The sequence below is a fragment of the Pelophylax lessonae genome (genome assembly GCF_965119305.1).
Source record: "Pelophylax lessonae genome assembly, chromosome: 9".
NCBI lineage: Eukaryota > Metazoa > Chordata > Amphibia > Anura > Ranidae > Pelophylax > Pelophylax lessonae.
In genome coordinates this window covers 101,188,868-101,210,130 of record NC_138776.1, presented here as the reverse complement: position 1 = coordinate 101,210,130, position 21,263 = coordinate 101,188,868, and the positions used below count along the sequence as shown (strand labels likewise).

Below are 21,263 nucleotides of genomic sequence, written 5' to 3'. Positions count from 1 at the left end.
ATGCCCCACAGATGCTAAATAGGGTTTAGGTCTGGAGACATACTTGGCCAGTCCATCACCTTTACCCTCCGCTTCATTTAGCAAGGCAGTGGTCGTCTTGGAGGTGTGTTTGTGGTTATTATCATGATGGAATACTGCCCTGCGGCCCAGTCTCTGAAAAGAGGGGATCATGCTCTGCTTCAGTATGTCACAGTACATGTTGGCATTCATGGTTTCCTCCATGAACTGTAGCTCCCCCGTGCCGGCAGCACTAATGCAGCCCCAGGCCATGACACTCCAACCACCATGCTTGACTGTAGGCAAGACGCACTTGTCTTTGTACTCCTCACCTGGTTACCGCCACACACACTTGACACCATCCGATGCATCATCTTTAGAAGAGGCTTCCTTCTGGGATGACAGCCATGCAGACCAATTTTTTGCAGTGTGCGTCGTACGGTCTGAGCACTGATCGGCTGACCCCCCCACCCCTTCAACCTCTGCAGCAATGCTGGCAGCACTTATATATATATTGCCCAAAGACAACCTATGGATATGACGCTGAGCACATGCACTCAACTTCTTTGGTCGACCATGGCGAGGCCTGTTCTGAGTGGAACCTGTCCTGTTAAACTATGTATGGTCTAGTTCACTGTGCTGCAGCTCAGTTTCAGGGTCTTGGCAATCTTCTTATAGCCCAGGCTATCTTTTTGTAGAGCAACAATTCTCTTTCTGATCGTCAGAGTTCTTTGCCATGAGGTGCCATGTTGAACTTGCAGTGACCAGTATGAGAGAGTGAGAGCGATAACCCCAAATCTAACACACCTGCTCCTCATTCACACCTGAGACCATGTAACATTAACGAGTCACATGACACCAAGGAGGGAAAATGGCTAATTGGGCCCAATTTTGACATTTTCATTTAGGGGTGTATTCACTTTTGTTGCCAGCAGTTTAGACATTAATGGCTGTGTGTGGAGTTATTTTGAGGGGACAGCATATTTACACAGTTATACAAGCTGTACACTCACTACTTTACATTGTAGCAAAGTGTATTTTCTTCAGTGTTGTCACATGAAAAGATATTATAAAATATGTACAAAAATGTGAGGGGTGTACTCACTTTTGTGAGCTACTGCATTTAATTTTGATTATGGATTACAGCTAGTGAAAACCCAAAATTCATTATCTCAAAAAATGATATTACATAAGACCAATTAACCACTTGCCGACCGGTCACGTTGACCGTACTGCGGCAAAGTGTCTCGATTCCGTCCAGCGACGTAGACCTACGTCGCTGGACTCCTCCCCTTGTGGGCGGCGCTCACGCGCCGCTGGAGGCTCGCTCCCGCAGTTTTCAGTCACAGCGGGAGTCGGGCCAGGGAAGGAGCAGCAGCGATCGCCGCTGCTCTTCCCCGATCGTCTGGGAATCGAGTTTGGAGATCCGCCCGCTAAGTGACAAACAGTGACAGATTGCAGGGTTCAGCATAGCTGAACATGCGATCTGTCCTTGTGTCACTCAGTCACCTCCCCCCACACACGTTAGTAAGCACCAGGCATACATTAACCCCTCCCTCTCCAATAAAATTAACCCCTTCCCTGCCAGTGTCATTTTTACAGTAACAGTGCATATGTATAGCACTGATTACTGTAGTAATGTCACTGGTACCCCCAAAAGTGTCAAAAATGTCAGTCAAGGGTCCGATCTGTCCGCCGCATTGTCGCAGTCCCGTAAAAAAAAAAAAAAAAAAAACACCAAAAATGACAGAAATCTTTCCCTTAGTTAGTAAACGCAATAACTTTTGCACAAACCAATCAAAATACGCTTATTATGATTTTTTCTACCAAACATAGGAAGCAGAAAACAAATTGCCCAAAAATTTTAAAAAAATAAAAAAAAATTTGATTTTTACATTTTTTTGGGGGGAATTTCATATAAAAAAAATGTGAAAAATATTGTTATTTTTTCAAAATTTACGCTCTTTGTTTATAGCGCAAAAAGTAAAAATCGCACAGGTGATCAAATACCACCAAAAGAAAGCTCTGTTTGTGGGGAAAAAAAAGCATGTAAATTTTGTTTGGGTACGGTGTCGCACGACCGCGCAATTGTCAGTTAAAGGCGCACAGTGCCGAATCGCAAAAAGTGGCCCAGACGTAAGACAGAAAAATCCTCCGGTGGTAAAGTGGTTAAAAAAAAAAAAAAAGATTTTGAACACAGAAATGTTGGCTTACTGAAAGGTAATGTATGTCCATGGCTTACTGAAAGGTAATGTATGTCCATGTACAGTATAGTATGCACTTAATACTCGGTTAGGAATCTCTTTGCATGAATTACTGCATCAATGCAGCGTGGCATAGAGGTGATCAGCCGGTGGCACTGCTCAGGCATTATGGAAGCCCAGGTGGCTTTGATAGCGGCCTTCAGCTTGTCTGCATTGTTAGGTCTGGTGTCTCATCTTCCTCTTGACAATACCCTACAGATTTTCTATGGGGTTTAGGTCAGGCAAGTTTGCTGGCCAATCAAGCACAGTGATACCATGATCATTAAACCAGCTATTAGTACTTTTGGCAGTGTGGGCAGGTGGCAAGTCCTGCTGGAAAATGAGATCAGCATCTCCATAAAGCTGGTCAGCAGACGGAAGCATGTCAAGAGGGGTATTGTCAAGAGGAATTTTGTAAAAATTGTATTATATCTTTTCATGTGACAACAATGAAGAAACGACACTTTGCTACAATGTAAAGTAGTGAGTGTACAGCTTGTATAACAGTGTGCATTTGCTGTCCCCTCAAATTAACTCAAAACACACAGCCATTTATTTCTAAACCGCTGGCAACAAAAGTGAGTACACCCCTAAATGAAAAAATGTCCAAATTGGGCCCAAAGTGTCAATATTTTGTGTGACCACCATTATTTTCCAGCACTGCCTTAACCCTCTTGGGCATGGAGTTCACCAGAGCTTCACAGGTTGCCACTGGAGTCCTCTTCCACTCCTCCATGATTACATCATGGAGCGCAAGGTCTCTAACATGGTCAAGAGGAAGAGGAGACACACCAGACCCAACAATGCAGGTGAGCTGAAAGCTGCTATCAAAGCAACTTGGGATTCCACAACACCTGAGCAGTGCCATAGGCTGATCGCCTCCATGCCACGCTGCATTGGTGCAGTAATTCATACAAAAAGAGTCCCAACCAAGTATTGAGCGAATCATAGAAGAAATGGCTGCACTCCAGGTGTGATCAAAACTCAGGTTTATTGGCTGAACATCCCAATGTGACAAATATGGCAAGGTAGACGCGTTTCACACACTAGTATGTGTGCTTAATCATTACAAGTATTGAGTGCATACTATACTGTAAATGGACATACTTTTCAATTTTTATTACATTCCCTACAAGTTTAGCTGTACTATTGCCCCTGTTTCCTTCCTTTTTCAGTGCAACCCGGCACGGAAAGCGGGGCTGTCCAAATGACATGCCCCCATATTCAGGCATACAAGAGCACACACTGCTGACACAGAGTTAGCGTCAGCTGTATCCCTGATTTGTCAGCGGCCGCACTTCCTGTGCGACACGCTGACATCACTTCCGTGTCGGTGGGCAGCGCTCTGCCGATCACGCCCACATCCGGCGCCATGACGCACATCCGGTTGCGCCGGGCGCCGTGGACGTGACCAGGCAGGCACCGCCCAGGGAGCCCTCAGCTGGCGGACGGGCTCCGCTGCTGATTTGCCTAATGGGGAAAAGTGGAAAAGTGTCCAGCTGCGTGGACACTACTTTAGCCAGCTCCCAGCATGGATCATTTGTGCGATCCATTTGCTGGGAGAAGGCTAGTCCAGGCAGCTCTCTGATCCCCGAGGAATTTAAAGGTATTAGAATCAATTATTTTCTTTTTCGTTTTTTTTACATATGGGGCATTATGCTGGGAATTAATTCCCTTTGTGCATACATCATATAACCTCTCCAAATCCCTGTGAGCTGTTTTTGATGCTCAGTCAGTCCTTTTTGTCTGACTGTCTCATGATTGGCTTTTTGATTTATCTTTTTAGTTTGATGCATTTATGTGTATCTAGCTTTAATTACATTGACTGATTTGTTTGCATATATTTTTTTCTCTAACAATCATGCATTTTAATAGTAAATCATACAAACATCATCAGTCTCACAGAATTTTGGATATAGAGGTGCATTATGTTTTTGCCCCTTTTGGCAAAACCTATATTTACTTTTGCCATAAAATACACAATTCTATCTATCCTATGGAATCTACATCTTCCTTTGTTTGGCTTTCTACAGCTTGGACAGGCTCCTATCCCGCTAAGCAACAATTGGACTCCAGCTGCCCTGAATTAGGAGGCACTGTGGCTACTAGTCTTCTTTTCCCACCTCCTGTATGATATACATAATAAGGAGAAAAAACTCTCATCACTGAACACACGGCATTGTCTGGGTCGTAGCTCCTCTATTCCCTGTTTTTAAACCTGCAAGCTCCCTTGTATCTGTGAAAACCAACCATGTAAGTGTACCAATCATCTGTAAACTTTCTACATATGATATTCTAGTTGCAAATGCTTTCTTGTTAAAATGTCATATATTATATATGGTTTTTTTTTTAACACTTACAGATAGGATGCCAGTATTATGCCTGATGAAGGGGTCATAAAAACCTCGAAACGCGTCGGATATCTGGTCCTGTTGATTGAGGTTCTGTTCTCATCACACACACAGTGTGCTTGCATTGCTTGTTTTTAATGCATATACCAACTATTGTTGTATTTTTTTCTATGTGTACTCAATAAATATAAATCTTTTATAGATATATGTTCTATTTTATACTATTGTGCCTAATAGTCCCACCCCTAGGGGAATTTTTTGTCAATGTATGCATGTATGTATGTATGTATATATATATATATATATTTTTTTTTAATCTCTGCAGCTGGGCTCTGTAGGGGGGGGGGGGGTAAACGCTTGTTTCATCTATATTAAAAAAGAATAGCGCACACATGCAAAAGAAATTACTACCAAATTTGGTTCATAGCTTTTGGTTCATAGCTGCACCAGCTTTAGAAATACATGGGTATGCTCCCCCAAATTTTTTGCTTGCTTGTTTCATCTAGGAGGAAGAGGAAGAACAACTATACTTCAATTAAAAGTCATCACAGGGGACGAGAAGGCACTCTTTACATGTGGAAGAAAAGATTTAGTCTCCAAATACGGAAAGGTTTCTTCACAGTAAGAGCTGTGCAAATGTGGAATAGACTCCCTCAAGAGCTGATTTTGACCAACTCAGTAGATTGCTTAAAAAAAAAAGGCCTGTATTTTTTCCTTAATGTACATATCGTAACTGGATACTAACATGTATAAGAAAAGTTGATCCAAGGAATATCTGATTACCTCTCAGGGGATTAGGGGGTGTTTTTCCCCTGCTGGAGCAAATTGGATCATGCTTTGCTGGGGTTTTTTTGCCTTCCTCTGGATCAACTGTGGGTATAGGATGATTTTTTTTATTTATTGAACAATGGGACTTGTGTCTTTTTTTTTTCAACTGGACTATGTAACTTAATTTATTTCTCCCTCCCTCCCGCCCACCAGTCGGCGCTCTCCTTTCTGACACGGTTTTGCAGTCAGGCCCTAAGCATCTTGAAATACAATGCAGGACTGCTGGTGCTGCATTGTACATGTTGACATTGGGATTGCCCGTGTCAGTCAGAGCAAAAAGTAACAGGCTTCAGGAGTTCAGTCATGCAGCTAGGAGGAAGGTAGGTAGGTAGGTAGGTGTCAGGAATAAGTCAACTATATGCAACGTTCACCCTAGACAAAAAAGAGCATTTAACCCATGCAGCGTGGGGAGCACCATTTTAGGGGTCATTTTTTAAATTTTCCTCAAAGTTCAACATTAAAATAATTAAAACACAATGATGTGCAATGTGCAGTAACTCACGCCAACCAATGTAAATACACCTATGGCTGTTGGAGAAACCCAGTCATCGAGAGATGGCTTTTTGCTGGATTCCATGGTTTACCAGGCTTTGCTTCTCACCTCATCAATGATACAAATAAAAAATGTATTTATTTATAAAATAAACCTGTGATCTGGGAACGACAGCCCACTTCACCCGGGGTGGAGGAATGGTTTGGGGTACACTTTGACAGGCACTTTAAAATCCCTGCACTAAAAGACTGCACTACAAAATGTGCTGATGATGCCAATTACAAGCCCCCAGCCGAATCCTCCAGCCCCCACCATTCGGGCAGATTTATGTGGGCTCTTGCCGACGTTATTACAAGTCAGAGTTTATTGGGAAATTGTTACATTATGCGGAGTGTCTAACAAATTGCTTATGCTGCTATAATTGGATTACAACAGCCGCTTGCTCCCACCGGTAAGATTAGGCAAGTAGGGCTCCTGCCGATCTCTGAGCGTTAGCAGTAATTTTATTTGCCTTGCCTCTCTCTTTCCTAACAACATGCCTCTCTCCCTGCCAGCTGTCTGCTGAAAAGGCAAAGGCTTGTTCCTTGGCCTTAACAATGCAATTACAGCCCCGCAGATCGCACTGTTTGTGCATTAAGTACAGTGCCAAAACGAGGCAAATTGATCGTTTGACTTTTGAAGAAGCCATGTGATCTCCTCCGTGCGGGTGATCGGACATGCATCAGCGCGTACCCCTACCGTTCATTCTGCTTGGAGGACTTTGTTCCTGATCATTTTTCTAATGAACGCACAGGGCGATAAATACAATACAATAGAATAAAGTTGTGGAAAGAAAAAAAAAAAAAAAAAAAACACACACACACATACCTATATTTAACTATACCATAAATGAAACCTTGCTGCCACTTCATTGCGAATCCATCAACAAGAGAATTCTGGATTTTGTTGTATAACTTTTTTCAAGGAGCAACCCCAACAGGAGTTCCTATTATGTGCCAAAATGTGGAATTGTACTTTTTGTTTTCATTTTTTTTATTTTTCAGTGACTGAAAATACAAATAATGGCATGAGAAAATGGTTCATTGTTAAAAAAAAAAAAAGAAATGGCAGCCATAGGAAGATTTTAAACTTTGGCAGATATAATAAAATACAATTCATTTTTGGCATCAATATCTTTTTTTTTTTTATCATTATCCAATTTGTTTTTTTGGTTCAAGTGATCTAAACTTCATTAGATAGGCTATTTTATGAAATAAATCACTGGTCTAGCCTGCTGAAAATACTACTGAACGGCTGTCATACTAATCCTCTGGTTTTAAAACGGTCATCGACGTAAAAGCAAGGACACAAGAGTTTGGATTTCTCAGTTTTCACTGGCTGTGTCTGGTCCTGAAGGACAGCAATTCAGGAAGAACTGGGGTCAAAAGATTAGCATTACAACTTTTCAGAAATTGCAGACAGCATATTTCTCTAAGCATGGGTCAACTTTAAAATTTTACCAATATACAGAGTCAAATGTCAACAGGATCCAAATAGTTCTGGCATATTTGACTATGTGAACGTGCATGGAGGAAAAACAATTCCTGCTGCTTAGAGCTTTAGTGGCAGTGTTGGAAAGTAAGGGGGAGCTGGAAAATGTCAACCAACTTTGCATTCTCTGATGATGCAGACATAAGTGGACGGTACATAAATAGACCATGTGCCATTATTTTCATCTCCCCCTCCCAAATGCAAAAAAAAAAAAAAACTTTACCTATTGCCTAAGCCTGATGAGGTCACTTGAAGTCTTTGCAGATAAAGAGACTGTACAGTGGATTTAAAAAGTCTACACACCCCTGTTAAAAAAATGGATTTTTGTAAAATCTTACCGTAAAATCCTTTTCTCTTAAGCTCATTGACAGACGTAGTCCTCCTTGATTAATATCAACTCGGGTTATACTGCCCTCTACAGGAGTAGGACTAGACAGGAAAGAAAACGTTCTGGCCACACCCTAGGGGCAGTCCCAGAGGGTATATCCTCTCACTCCTGCTACAGCAAATCAGTTATGTCACAAAGCAGTGTTTAGAGAATTTAACCCAACCCAACTCAAAAACAGAGGGGCGGGTACTACGTCTGTCAATGAGATTAAGAGAAAAGCATTTTACGGTAAGATTTTACAAAAATCCATTTTTCTCTGTCGCTCATTGACAGACGTAGTCCTCCTTGATTAATATCAACTCGGGACGTCCCAAAGCAGTGCCACAAATTAGGGGTGGGATAACAGAAATCAAAATCCAGAAGGCCCAACCGGAGCCAACCAGAAGCATCAAAGGACTCATCGAGCAAAAAGATGAGACCTAAGTGAAAAAACCCAACAAACCCTCGAGGTAGACCAACGTTCTCCTCAAATTGCGGCCTGCAAAACTTTGCGGCCAAATGAGGCATCCGACGATGCCATCACATCAACTTTTTAAAATTTTGTAAAGGTATGAACCGACGATCAAGTAATCGCCTTGAAAACCTGGACCCCTCACGCCTGATGGTGGAAGGCCCAGGAAACACTAAGCGCCCGAATAGAGTGCGCCTTAACAGGGAACGGAGGATTCCGACCCTTAAATAGAATAAGCCTGTACCACAGTCTGTCTAATCCATTTGGAGATAGTCGCGGCAGATGCAGGCAACCCCTTTCTGGGGCCATCCGTGATCACAAAAAGTGAATCCGTTTTACGGAACGATTCCGTAGTCTTCAGGTATACCCTGATTGCCCGAACTACATCCAAGGAATGCAACGCACATTCCCGAGGATGATTGGGCTTAGGACACAAGGAAGGTAGCACAATATCTTCATTCAGATGAAAATCTGAAACAACCTTAGGAAGAAAGAATGGCTTCGGATGAAGAACTATCTTATCCCTATGAACCACTTGATATGGGGAATGGCATGATAATGCAGCCAGTTCTGACACCCTGCGTGCAGAAGTGATAGCCACCAAGAAGGCCACCTTCTGGGATAATGTAAGCAAGGGAATCTCTGATATTTTCAAGGGGAGGTTTCTGCCGAACCGACAAAACTAATTAAGATCCCAGGGCGGTAAGGGCGCGCGCACTGGCGGAGCCAAGTGCCGCACCCCCTGGATGAAATTCCGCACCAAGGAATGAGTAGCCAGCGGCTTCTGAAAGAAGATTGCTAACGCTGAAACCTGACCCTTGATGGTGCTCAAGGATAGTTTCTGCTCAACCCCCTTTTGCAGAAAAGCCAAAATTCGGGTCACCAAATAGGTACGTGGGGGAAATCCCAACGATTCACACCACGCAATATAAGTCTTCCATGTGCGATAATAGACTTTGCTAGAAGTCGCTTTCCTTGCTTTAATTAGAGTAGGAATAACTGAAGCTGACAATCCCCTGTCCTTCAGTACCTGGGTCTCAATGGCCAGGCCGTTAAAACCAGCGACTATAAAGCACGATGGAAGATCGGTCCTTGAGACCGCAGATCCTCCCTGAGAAGAAGTCTCCAAGGAGCGTCTGCGATTAGCCTGCCCAAGTCGGCGTACCCGGCTTGACGAGGCCAGCCCGGAATTACCAGGATAACTGGAGTTCCCTCCACCTCTATCCTGCGGAGAAATCTCAGCAGTAACTTGAGAGGGGGGGGGGGAAGACATACAGTAGCTGATACTGCCCCTACGGAGCGCTCTGCGCGTCTGCTGCGTCCGCTAGAGGATCGCGGGCGCGAGCCCTGTTGAGCCAACCTGCCAACAGATCCATATCCGGGGTGCCCCAATGAAGGGACAGCTGGTGAAATACCTCTGGATGAAGAGACTATTCCTCTTGATCCAGAATCTGACGGCTGAAATAATCTGCCTGTCCACCTTAGTGATAAATATTGCGGAGAAAACTGGAACAACTGTTCCCCCAATAATGAATGTTGGCCATTTCTATGGCCGCCAGGGCACTCTTGGTGCCCCTTGGTGATTGACATAAGTCATGACCGTGGCATAGTCCGATTGGATCCGAACCGGACTGCCCTGGAGCTGCTCGGTCCAGTAAATCAGACTGGACTGATCGCTCTTCAGTTCCAACACCTTTATCGGTAACCTGGAATTTATCAGAAGAAATGACTTCCCCTGGCTGAGCATCGGAGACCGAAGCCACCAGACCAGAGCCTCCCTGGTCTGCTAGCTCAATCGGATCCGATTGTCCAGGGAATCGGGATTCCGATTCCATATGAGAAGAATCTCCTCTTTGGAGAATTCGGGTATGAGACTGGGCAAACGGTACTGCCTCTAAGGAGGCGACCATCAATCCCAGCCAGTTGACGGACAGCAACATCCGAATCATTGACTGAATCTTCTGGAGTTTCTCCGCCTGGAGAAACACTTTTGCCAAGGATGTATCCAAAATTAGGCCCAGATAGTTCAGTCTCCTGGTGGGAACCAGGGATGATCTTTGGGAAAAGCAAAGAAAACGCTGATGTCCTGCGAAGATGGGGATATGAAGATAGGCATCCTAAATGTCTATGGACGCCAGGAAATCCCCCTGATGCAGGGAGGCCACCACTGTATGGATGGACTCCATCTCTTCCAAGACCAGAATTGGACACACCTAGCCCTTTTTCCTGGGCATTGTGAACAGGTTCGACTAGAACTCCTCCAAGGAATGGGAACTACCACTGCTTGTTGCATCAAGCTGTTCCCCGCAAAGCTTTTTAAGCGACCCGGGGATGTCGAATATTGGAAGGGAAGAATCGCACCGGTGGAAGTGATCGAAACTCGATCTTGTATCCTGACCATATGACCTTGCGAACCCATTTATCCGGGATTCTGGAAAGCCCTGGATCCGGAAACCGGTGAAGACTTCCCCCCACCCTAGAGATGGGTGGGGCCCATTCTGTCCATCCAACGAGATAACAGTGGCTTTATTTAGTCTGGAAATCGGTGAGTCCACTATTGGTGGTACCGTCCATCTTTGTAATGAGGGATTCCTCAAAATGATAGCGCCTAGCAATGCGTTTGGAAATAGCAGGGGCTCGTTTACGGAAGACCCCATTTGGGCAAGGGAAACCCTTCACCATTTTGGTAGGCTTGCTAGTACCAAAAAAGGAATAGGAGTCTCAGCTACCTCTGCCGGAGTAACCTCAAGATTTAAGGTTTCCCGGCAATGACAAGCTCAGAATCCGTATCTGAAGTATCAGATGACATAGGGGTAGGCGGGGGTCGATCTTCTTGACCCCTGTCCCTGACAGGCTACCTCCACCCGGGATACCAAAGACTCCAAAGCTGCTGATAATGCATCATCACAAGTGGGGTACTGGAGGGTCCTGCGGCCACCCCGAGGGGATCAGGTGGGGATACATGAGTGGCAGGGTTCATGTAACAAGACACTTGCCAGCAAACAAAAAAATTAATTGCAAGAAAAAAACATTTTTTTTTTTTTAACTTAGTCCCCCAGCGCAGTAGCGCCCCTCAGTCTACCTGCTTGGACCCCTCAGAAAGAGAGAGAGAGAGAGAGAGAGAGAGAGACCCCAAAGCTCACCTGATGCACAGAAGTTTCTTATCAAACTGCTTCCAGCACTGTCTGTTACAGACAGGAAGTCTTTGGCTTGCTTTCCCTGGGGCAAGGAGGCGGCTCCGCCCCTTTACACGCCTTCCGGCGCCTCCCAATTACTCCATGAGGTGTTTGGTCACCTCAAACATGCTGGAGACACGAGGCTACAGCAATATGGCGGCCTCGTGCGATCTGCAGGAAAATGGCGGCGGCCTGTGTAGGATAGCGGCGGCTTGCAAGCTAGCAGCGTCCTGCGGGATGTGTGCATTCGGCCTGTGCGGCCTGCGGAAGTGCCTCGGCCTGCGGGAGGCTGTGTGGCCTGTGGAAGTGACCAGCTTTCTGGAGGGATGGCGATCTGTGGCTGCAGTAACTCAGGCATAGGCATCGGCCTGTGTACACACTAGACAGGTAGGATACCTCTATACCTCAATAGTAATGCCTCTTAGTAGTCGGCCACTGACTTCAGTCACCCTTACAGTCATATAGTGACTTTTAGATAGTCAGCTCCCAAACCATGCCTCCTGGTTTCTATTCACAAAAATCACACTCAAATTGGGGGATCTGTGACCTGTTATAGGATAGAGGGGAGACCCAGAAAACCGAGTGTCCGACCATCCCAGAGAGGGGCCCGCGTCCACCAACAAACCCGACAGGGGGAGAGGGGGAACATTCTACTCACCATACCGGAACCAGGCGGGCGCCAACTCCTGACAGAACCCCTCTCCACCGGGGTGGGGGGGCTGTCGACCAATACGGACGCCGTGACTCTGTTGGTCATTGGCGTCCAGGCGAGACGTTTAACTCGCAGGGTCAGTCCCCGTCCAGTGGGACTATGTCGCGGCCGACCCAGCGCGGAGCTATGGCCTGCACGCGCTCGTAGGCTGAACTGGGGTGACCACTGGATCTCAACATCCAGCCCGTCGCCCAGTTTCAGCGTACTTGCTTGAAGATCTCACAGGAACACTGGAGAAAAAAAGCTGTCTAAAAAAGTATTTCTAAAAAAAAAATCTTGCCAGGACCGAAGATGCACAACAAGGAATCTAGGTCCTTACTCCTAACTAGACAGAAAAAAACTGATTTGCTGTAGCAGGAAGTGAGAGGATATACCCTCTGGGACTGCCCCTAGGGTGTGGCCAGAACGTTTTCTTTCCTGTCTAGTCCTACTCCTGTAAAGGGCAGTATAACCCGAGTTGATATTAATCAAGGAGGACTACGTATGTCAATGAGCGACAGAGAAATGTCAGGTTTCTGTGATGTCAAAAAAAAAAAAAAAAAAGGCCAAAGATAGATCATTTCAAAACTTATTGCACCTTTAATGTGACCTATAAACTGTACAACTCAGTTGAACAACAAACTGAAATCTTTTAGGTGGAGGGAAGTAAAAAAAAAAAAAAAAAAAAAAGAAGAAAATATGGATGCATAAGTGTGCACACCCTTAAACTAATACTTTGTTGAAGGACCTTTTGATTGTATTACAGCACTCAGTCTTTTTGGTTAGGAGTCTATCAGCATGGCACATCTTGACTTGGCAATATTTGCCCGCTCTCCTTTGCAAATCCAAATCTGTCAGATCTCCTGTGCACAGCCCTCTTTAGATCACCCCACAGATTTTCAACCGGATTACGGTCTGGGCTCTGGCTGGACCATTCCAAAACTTTAATGTTCTTCTGGTGAAGCCATTCATTTGTTGATCTGAATGTATGCTTTGGGTCATTGTCATGCTGAAAGATCAAGTTCCTCTTCATGTTTAGCTTTCTAGTAGAAGCCTGAAGGTTTTGTGCCAATATTGACTGGTATTTGAAACATAATTCCCTCTACCTTGACCAAGGCCCCTGTTCCAGCTGAAGAAAAACAGCCCCAAAGCATGAAGCTGCCACCACCATGCTTCAATGTGGGTATGGTGTTCTTTTGGGGCAGTGTTGTCTTTTGGAATTATAGCCAAAAAGTTCAACCTTGGGTTATTCAGACCATAACCAACTTTACCACATGCTTTTGGGAGACTTCAGATGTGCAAAATTTAGCCGGGCTTGGATTCATAAGAAAGGGCTTTCGTTTTGCCACTCTACACCATAGCCCAGACATATGAAGAATCCGGGAGATTAATGACACATGTACCACACAGCCGGTATTTGCCAAATATTGCGGCAGCTCCTTTAATGTTGCTGTAGGCCTCTTGGCAGCCTCCCTGACCAGTTTTCTTCTCGTCTTTTACTCAATTATGGAGGGACGTCCAGTTCCTGGTAAGGTCACTGTTGTGCCATATTTTCTCCACTTGATGATGAATGTCTTTTCTGTGTTCCATGGTACATTTAATGCCTTGGAAATTCTTGTGTTCCCTTCTCCTGACTGATACCTTTAAACAATGAAATTCAGCTGATGCTTTGGAAGCTCTCTGTGGGCCATGGTTTTTGCTGTAAGATGCGACTAAGAAAATGTCAGGAAAGACCTACTAGAACAACTGAGTAAATCAGAGGAACTTTAAATAATGGCAGGTATGTACAGACTCCTATTTAACATGAGTCTGAATGTGATTGCTTAATTCTAAACACAGCTACATCTCCAGTTATATGAGGGTTTGCAAACCTATGCAACTACATTATTTTATTTTTTTATTTTTACTGTGCAGGCAAGTAAAGTTCCTCCACCCCAAACTCGATCTCAAACTACTCAATCATCCATGTCTTTATAGACCTTGCTTTGTCATGTTGGAACAGGAAGGGACCATTCCCAAACAAAAGTTGGGAGCATGAAATAGTACAAAATGGGTTGATATGCTGACGCCTTAAGAGGTCCCTATACTTGAACCAAGGAGCCAAGCCCAAGCCCTGAAAAAAAACCCACACCATAATCCCCCCTCCACCAAATGATTTGGACCAGTGCACAAAGCAAGGTCCATAAAGACATGGATGAGTGAGTTTGGGGTGGAGGAACTTGACTGGCCTGCATAGAGTCCTGACCTCAACCCGACACAACACAACACCTTTGGGATAAATTAGAGCACAGGCAGACAGTGAGCCAGGCCTTCTTGTCCACATCAGTGCCAGACCTCACAAATGTGCTTTTGGAAGGTTGGTCAAACATTTCCATAGACACTCCTAAAGCTTGTGGACAGCCCTCCCAGAAGAGTTGAAGCTGTTATAGCGGCAAAGGGTGGGCCAACTCAAGATTGAACCCAACAGACTAAGACGCCATTAAAGTTCATGTGCATGTAAAAGCAGGTGTCCCAATACTTTTGGCAGTATGGTATGGTATATAGTGTGTGAGTGTGTGTATACATACATACCGCATTATATATATATATATATATATATATATATATATATATATATATATATATATATATATATATATATATATATATATATATATATATATACACACACACATACACACACATACACACACACACACACTAAATACTTTATATGTATGTAATATCTCTATCAAGATTTATTAAAAATAGTGCATTTCTATCAGAAGTTCAGTCCCCAACAACCATTGGACTCTTGACATTTATATTTTTGCTGCAATAAAAACCACAAGCAAAGGCATGATATGCACCCATATATGCATTTTGCCATGTAGTTTCCCATGCTTTTAACTACTCCAAAAAATGCATGTATGAAAAGTGTTCTACTATTGTGTTCAACTCAACCAGGACAAAGTGTCAAGCCTGTGAACAGCAAAACGATAGGATTCCAGATGCCATTTTCAAGAGCAGGTTGGAGGGAAAAAAAAAAAAGACAACAAAAGTAAAGGATCTCATTGGCTAAGGGATTCTCACAATTTGTTCTTTTATCTTTCAGTTTTTATATCAGCACTGTTTCTATTAACTGGTGTTTTAGTAAAATGACACATAGAAATGGTTACTCTTGTTTGCTCATAACTCAAGGAAAATGTTTGCTATCACTGAAGAGAAAAGGACGTGGTAGCTCATTAAACAGCATGCGCTTTTCATACCATAATCAGAATTACCGCATCACCTCAATTGAAATATTTTCTGTCCCGTAGTTATAATTCTCAAAACTAAACAACTACACTATTAAAATTAATTAAATAAAAAGCGCAAGTTAGGAGCAAAAAAAAAAAAACAGAATCCGGAGCAAATGATTTTGTTTCCATGTTGGTTTTCTTTAATTCCACACAAAAAAAAAAAATGAAATTAAAATATATCAAGTAATAGAATACAATTAGATAAACAGCAGTAACTGTGTACCCATCATTCACAAACAACACAGATCTATAGTCTGTCTGGCTTCTGTTTCAAAGGATTCACACAAGCAGCCGGTGACATAATTTGGGCTTGAGGAACAAACTATCTTCTGACATGATGATGTCACCAGATCCTGGCTAAGTGACAGACTGAATACCAGCTTAGCACTGCCTTACACTCAAAAATTACATCCATGATAGTTTCTATAATCCTGTTCTACTATAAATATGGTTCTGTGATCCCTCTAGTTGCACATCATGTGACCAGTGCCATAGGACTAGTCATGTGATTTCTGCTGAAGGGGCCTAAGGGACTGATCTTCAGTTAAAGCCACCCAATCAGTGGCTCTCCGTCACTGGAAAGGGTCATTATTTAGACAGAGAACATTTAAAAGCTTGTGCTAGACATACACCAGTCAAAAAATAGTTTGAACTCGTTTGCGAAAAACGAATACCTGTTCCTGAGCGCAACTCTAAACCTGTTCCCACCCCAACTGTAAGCCTAATCTACCTAACCCTGTAAAGAAAAAAAAATTGCTACAATCACCTGAGGCCACACCGGTCCGGGTCTCCAGCTGCACCCTATGTGTGCAGGGGAAAGCCAACAACAGCTGGGAAATGTCTAGGAAGTGACTACACCCATAGAGTTACTATGGGGCTTCCATTGTTGACTGCCTCTCCTACACACTGAATCTGCCAAGGACAGCTCAGCCTAGGACTGGACCGCAGTGGCTGCAGAATAGGTAAGTATAGCGATCTTTTCATTACTGGACTAGATAAATTAGGCTTAGAATGTGGATAAGAGTAGGTTAGGAGTTAGTTAGGTTTTGCCCTTACAAACACTTTAAAGTAAAGTTATCCTTTAAATTGTGAACAATTAACATACATCTAAATAAGGCCTGTTTTAGATTGGAAGTAAACCCTCCTATTCTTAACAAAGGAAGCGGCCATCTTAGATCACAAACAACTGTCTTGAATGTAACAGTTTTGGCAAACCGTTAAATTAATGGATTTAGTTCCACTTTAATTGGAGTGCATCATGGTGACTGGACTAACCCTAACAGATTAAATGCCAGGGAATTCTTTACCATCAGTTATATCTTATCTAGAGCTTGTTCACACCAATCCAAACACTAATCACTAGATTCCAATGACCTGGATTGCTGAAATCCTTCACAGATACACTAAAGGTTATTTTCCTACCTGTCACCAACTTTCAAATTGCATGTAAAAGCATAGATTTTTTTTTTTTTTTTTTAATTACTTAAAAGGAAGTGTTTTTTTTCTTTAAAAAAAAAAAAAAAATAAATAAATAAAAACCTCGTTTACTTATTTGCAATGTGTAGATTTCCTAGCACAGCGACAGTTCGCACTCTCTACTGCCATGGCTGTGAGTGTGTATGTACTCTGCCTGTGATGGTCTAGCTATTCTGCCCCTCCCTTCATCTCCCTAAATGACTTTATGTAGCTGCCAGAAGAAGGTACGAAAAGGAACACAGAGTGACACTTGAATGACAACTCTGAGATTGGGGAGGCTGCTGACTTCTCACCCAAGATGGCGGCACTCTCAGGGCTTTTGGATTTCTACACAAGGGAGGATTTTACAGGTAAAAACATGCATAAAACATTTTAAATGCGCATATCATCCTATAGGAAGATTGTTGTGGAAATTGGTGGTCTGCCGACAGGTGGACCTAGAGGTTGCGGAGTCTTTCAATTAAAGTAGAAAATCACTTTAAAATACCAAACGGGGAATAAACATATAAATTCTGAAATTGTGCACAGAGCTAAACAACACCTCTCAACATTTACAGGATAAAGCCTTCACTTACTTTAACCACACAACTTTCCGTCTTCATGGCAGAACCGGATAAACACACGTTTTCTTGGTTCAAGCACAGTCTGGCACAGCTGTTGTATGTCTGAAAGGAGAACATATGGGGTTATCACACATGTATTGAAATTACATTGAAAAATAACAGCAATGTCAAAAGTTAAGATTTTGGTCCACAGCAACCACACTGAAAAGATAAATGGATTTTTTTTGTTACTCACTGTAAAATCCCTATCTCCGAGTTCATTGATGGACATAGCATCTCCTATTCTAGACCTTAGTGTTATATCGCCACCTACAGGAGTAGGACAGTAGACAGAAAAAGAAACTTGGCAGTACCTTATAGGCAGTCCTGGCTGATATCAAGTCCCTCTCTGCATAGGCAATCCAGTTAGCCACAAGAAGTGTCCATCAATGAACTCAGAGAAAGGGATTTTACGGTAACAAAAATAAAAAATTTTCGCAGACGTTCACTAATGGACACAGCGATCTGGGGACAAGCGCAGGTTGGAAGGGAAGAACCTTTCCGGAGGATAAGACCGAAACTCAATCTTGTAGCCGGACCGAATTACTTTGTGGATCCACTTGTTCTGTACCAGTGAGGTCCACGGATCCGGAAACCAGTGAAGACCTCCCCCCCAACCCCTGAAACGGTTGAGGGCACCCCTTCATAAAGAGGAAGCCTTGTCCACAGGTCTGGAAGAGCCTGCTCATGGCTTCCCAGACCAGGTTCCTTTGGAACCTCAGGCGGAGCCCTGAAGGGCTTTGATCCCTTGTCTACAGATCCTGAGGAACAAAAAAACCTCTTATGAGCCGAGAAGTATGGCCCACGTCTATGACAGGGCTCATTGCCCTTGTTAGCCTGTTGGAGAAAAGTACTCTTCCCAATGGCGGTTTACTCCCCATCCGGAGAGAGTGATACATACGGGTCAGGAGTCCTTTAGGGGCATGTTTATTGACCCCTCCATGAAAGAGCATTGAACATTATTACTATATACTATGCAGATACCTCTGCTTTACCATAGGTTACCTTTGTGGCATACCAGCTGATGTGCTATATGCTCTAGCTGCTGGCCAATAATGATTGGTAGCGTTTAGGTTCCCTCATTGACTCTTGACGACTTGGACCCTTCATCCACTCTCCCCGTTGCTTACTAACTTGGTTACCTTCAACATCATTACTTGCTGACCATGTACAGAGAATTGATTCATTAGCTCCAGAGGAAGCTTAACGCAAAACATGTCGAGCACTATGGCTCAACGGAACATAATGCCTATGTGTTAACACATCGTCCAATCTCCCTGGAAGACAGTATACCTCCCTGTCACCTTTGGTCGGATCGCTTTGATGAAGTATCAATTACTCAAAATTGTTATTCAAATGTTGTGTACCTGCTCATTATTCCACTACTAGTCTAACTGCCAGAATTGTTTACTCTGTACTAATATGTCTCCCTCTATGAATGGGATGGTACATTGTTTTGGTCTTTGTGCTTTTTTTTCTTGATGTTTTTATACATACTATTTAAAAAATATATATATTTTTAAGTACCCAGTGCCTCCAAAGTCCATGTTTCTCTCTATTTAGTTTTTTTTCCAATCTTCCAATAGAATGTGGCACTTATGCTAGATAGACGCCCAGGATACCGCTACCTGGGAGCGTACTTAGTCCATTTTTTTCACTGTGGAAGAAGAGTACTCTTCCCCCCTGTGAGCCCCTCAATGATGTCATCCAAGGAAACTCCAAACAAGCATTTCCCTACAAAGGGGAGATCAGATAAGGCCTTCTTAGAAGTCTGATTCCACAGACTAGCATTTCAGCCAGATAATACGCCGAAGGACCACTGCTGATACAGACCGCCTAGAAATCAAAAGAGCTGCATCCAAATAGGCATTACAGATAAACTGTAGCCCCTGGACCAACTGATCCGCCAGCTCCGCAAAAGCAGGGGGAAGTGGTTTCCCCTCCAGGTCCTGGCGTAAAAGTTTAGCTTACTCGGTCAGAGTTTGCGACACCAGGGCAATAGTAAATACCGGCCAAAGTGCCAAACCAGTCACAGTGACCATATATCTGGTGGGCCAGAGCCTCTGCCCTTATATCAGCCGGATCTTTAAAGGCCGGGGATTCCTCAACCAGAATTGAGGTAGCTTTATTTAACCTGGAAACCGGCGAGTCTGCTACAGGTGGGACCGTCCACTTTTTAAGCAGGGAATCCTCATAAGGATAAGGATACCGCAGAGCAAAACGCTTAGGGATCACAAGAGTGCATTTTGGACAACCCCACTGTTTTGTGACAATGTTGCCAAAGTAAGAAGGAAAGGGGAACACCCTCACAGCTTTGGAGGGACTGTTGGTGGCAAAAGGGGCCGGCGCTTCTAATGAAGCATCAGCTGCATCCTCCAGTTTTAAAGTTTCATGCATTGACACAATCAGTGCATCCAACGCCTTTTCATGCACGGCTAAAAGGAACAGAGGAATCATTCTCACTATCTGAACACTCAGGGTGTGTGGACGCAGACCCAGTAGGGTCACCATATACTAAGCTCACCCGGAAAAAATAACAATCAGGGGAGGCCGCCACCTGCCATCCCGCAAAAAGGACGCCGACCAAGGGCCCACAAATGGACCACCTACTGGAATAGGCAAAAAAAAAAAAAAAAAAAAAAAAAAGCACCCCCACAGTGCCACCCTTTCTAAGGGAGGCACCAAGCTGACCACATGGTCTAGCAGGTCGCAAGCCATGGCCTAAATTTTTGTGGAGGCTCAGCCATGAGTGCACAGATCGCAGCCCGGCAGATGCCCAAAGAAAGAGTGGGGGCTGGAGCTAAATGCACTGGGGCCTCCCCCCAACAGAGGCTCCCGACTCAGCTGCATGGCCCAGTAGGCCGCGGCTTAAATTTTTGTGGGCGCCCAGCCGCGAGCCCCAGTGGAGCCTACCACCCAGGGGCAGCAGAGAGAAGGGCAGATGCCCAAACGGGAGGCAGTGGCTTCAGCCATCCTCACAGGGGCCACGTCACACAGTTTCTGACTAATAGGTCGCAAAGCCGCGGCCTACATTTTTGTCCGGTTTCAGGCCGTGTGAGGCAGGTACCCACGGATGCTAAACTATCTGCTCCCCCAGCCCAAAAAGCACTGCAAGTGGGCCAGAAGACATCCCTGCCCTGGTCACCAACCCAGAGGGTGGCAGGGAACCCAGCTCAACCCCCTGTTGCGCACCAGGAAAACCCAGTCAGCAGCAACTCCACCCAGCCCCCCTTAAGAGCATGTGACAACAGCCAGCTCATAACCTCATCCAGGGAGGGAGGGGGACTGAAAGACCCACAGTGACCACCAACATTTTAGAGTGGCTGGGGGGGGGGGGGAGGGAGACCCGGGGGTCCCATGGTCCCAGGGAGGGGCCCACGTTCACCCCAAAACCCTCCAGGAGTAGAGGGGGGAGAGCTACCTATAATGCCTGGAAAAGGGTAGGCACTGCTCCGGACAGACCACCGCTCCATTTTAATGTGGGTGTTGTCAGCCAGGTGAAACTCTGTGACTCAGGCCAAGGCCAGGTTGTATGCGTCCTCACGAGACTTTAACTTGCAGGCCCAGCTCCCGTCCAGTGGGGCTATGATGCGGCCGACCTAGCGCAGAGCTGCAGTCTGCACGCGGTCGCTGGCCAGACTGGGGGGACCCTCTGGATCTAGATTATTCATTCCATCGCCCAGTCTGGCAATTAATTGTAGATTCTTACAGGAACAAAATAATAAAGAAAGGAAAAAATTACATTTAAAAATAAAA

The 21,263-nt window shown here is 44.4% G+C and overlaps 1 protein-coding gene across 2 annotated transcripts in view; it reads right to left on the bottom strand.

Annotated features, from left to right (window-relative positions):
- Window positions 1-21,263, bottom strand: part of BTRC (beta-transducin repeat containing E3 ubiquitin protein ligase) — a 339,554-nt gene that overhangs the window by 176,782 nt on the left and 141,509 nt on the right. For both annotated transcript variants that reach the window (XM_082267987.1, XM_082267988.1), the window contains one exon: window positions 17,481-17,570. In XM_082267987.1, the coding sequence (XP_082124113.1) occupies window positions 17,481-17,570 (90 nt within the window). The remainder of the gene's footprint in view (window positions 1-17,480; window positions 17,571-21,263) is intronic.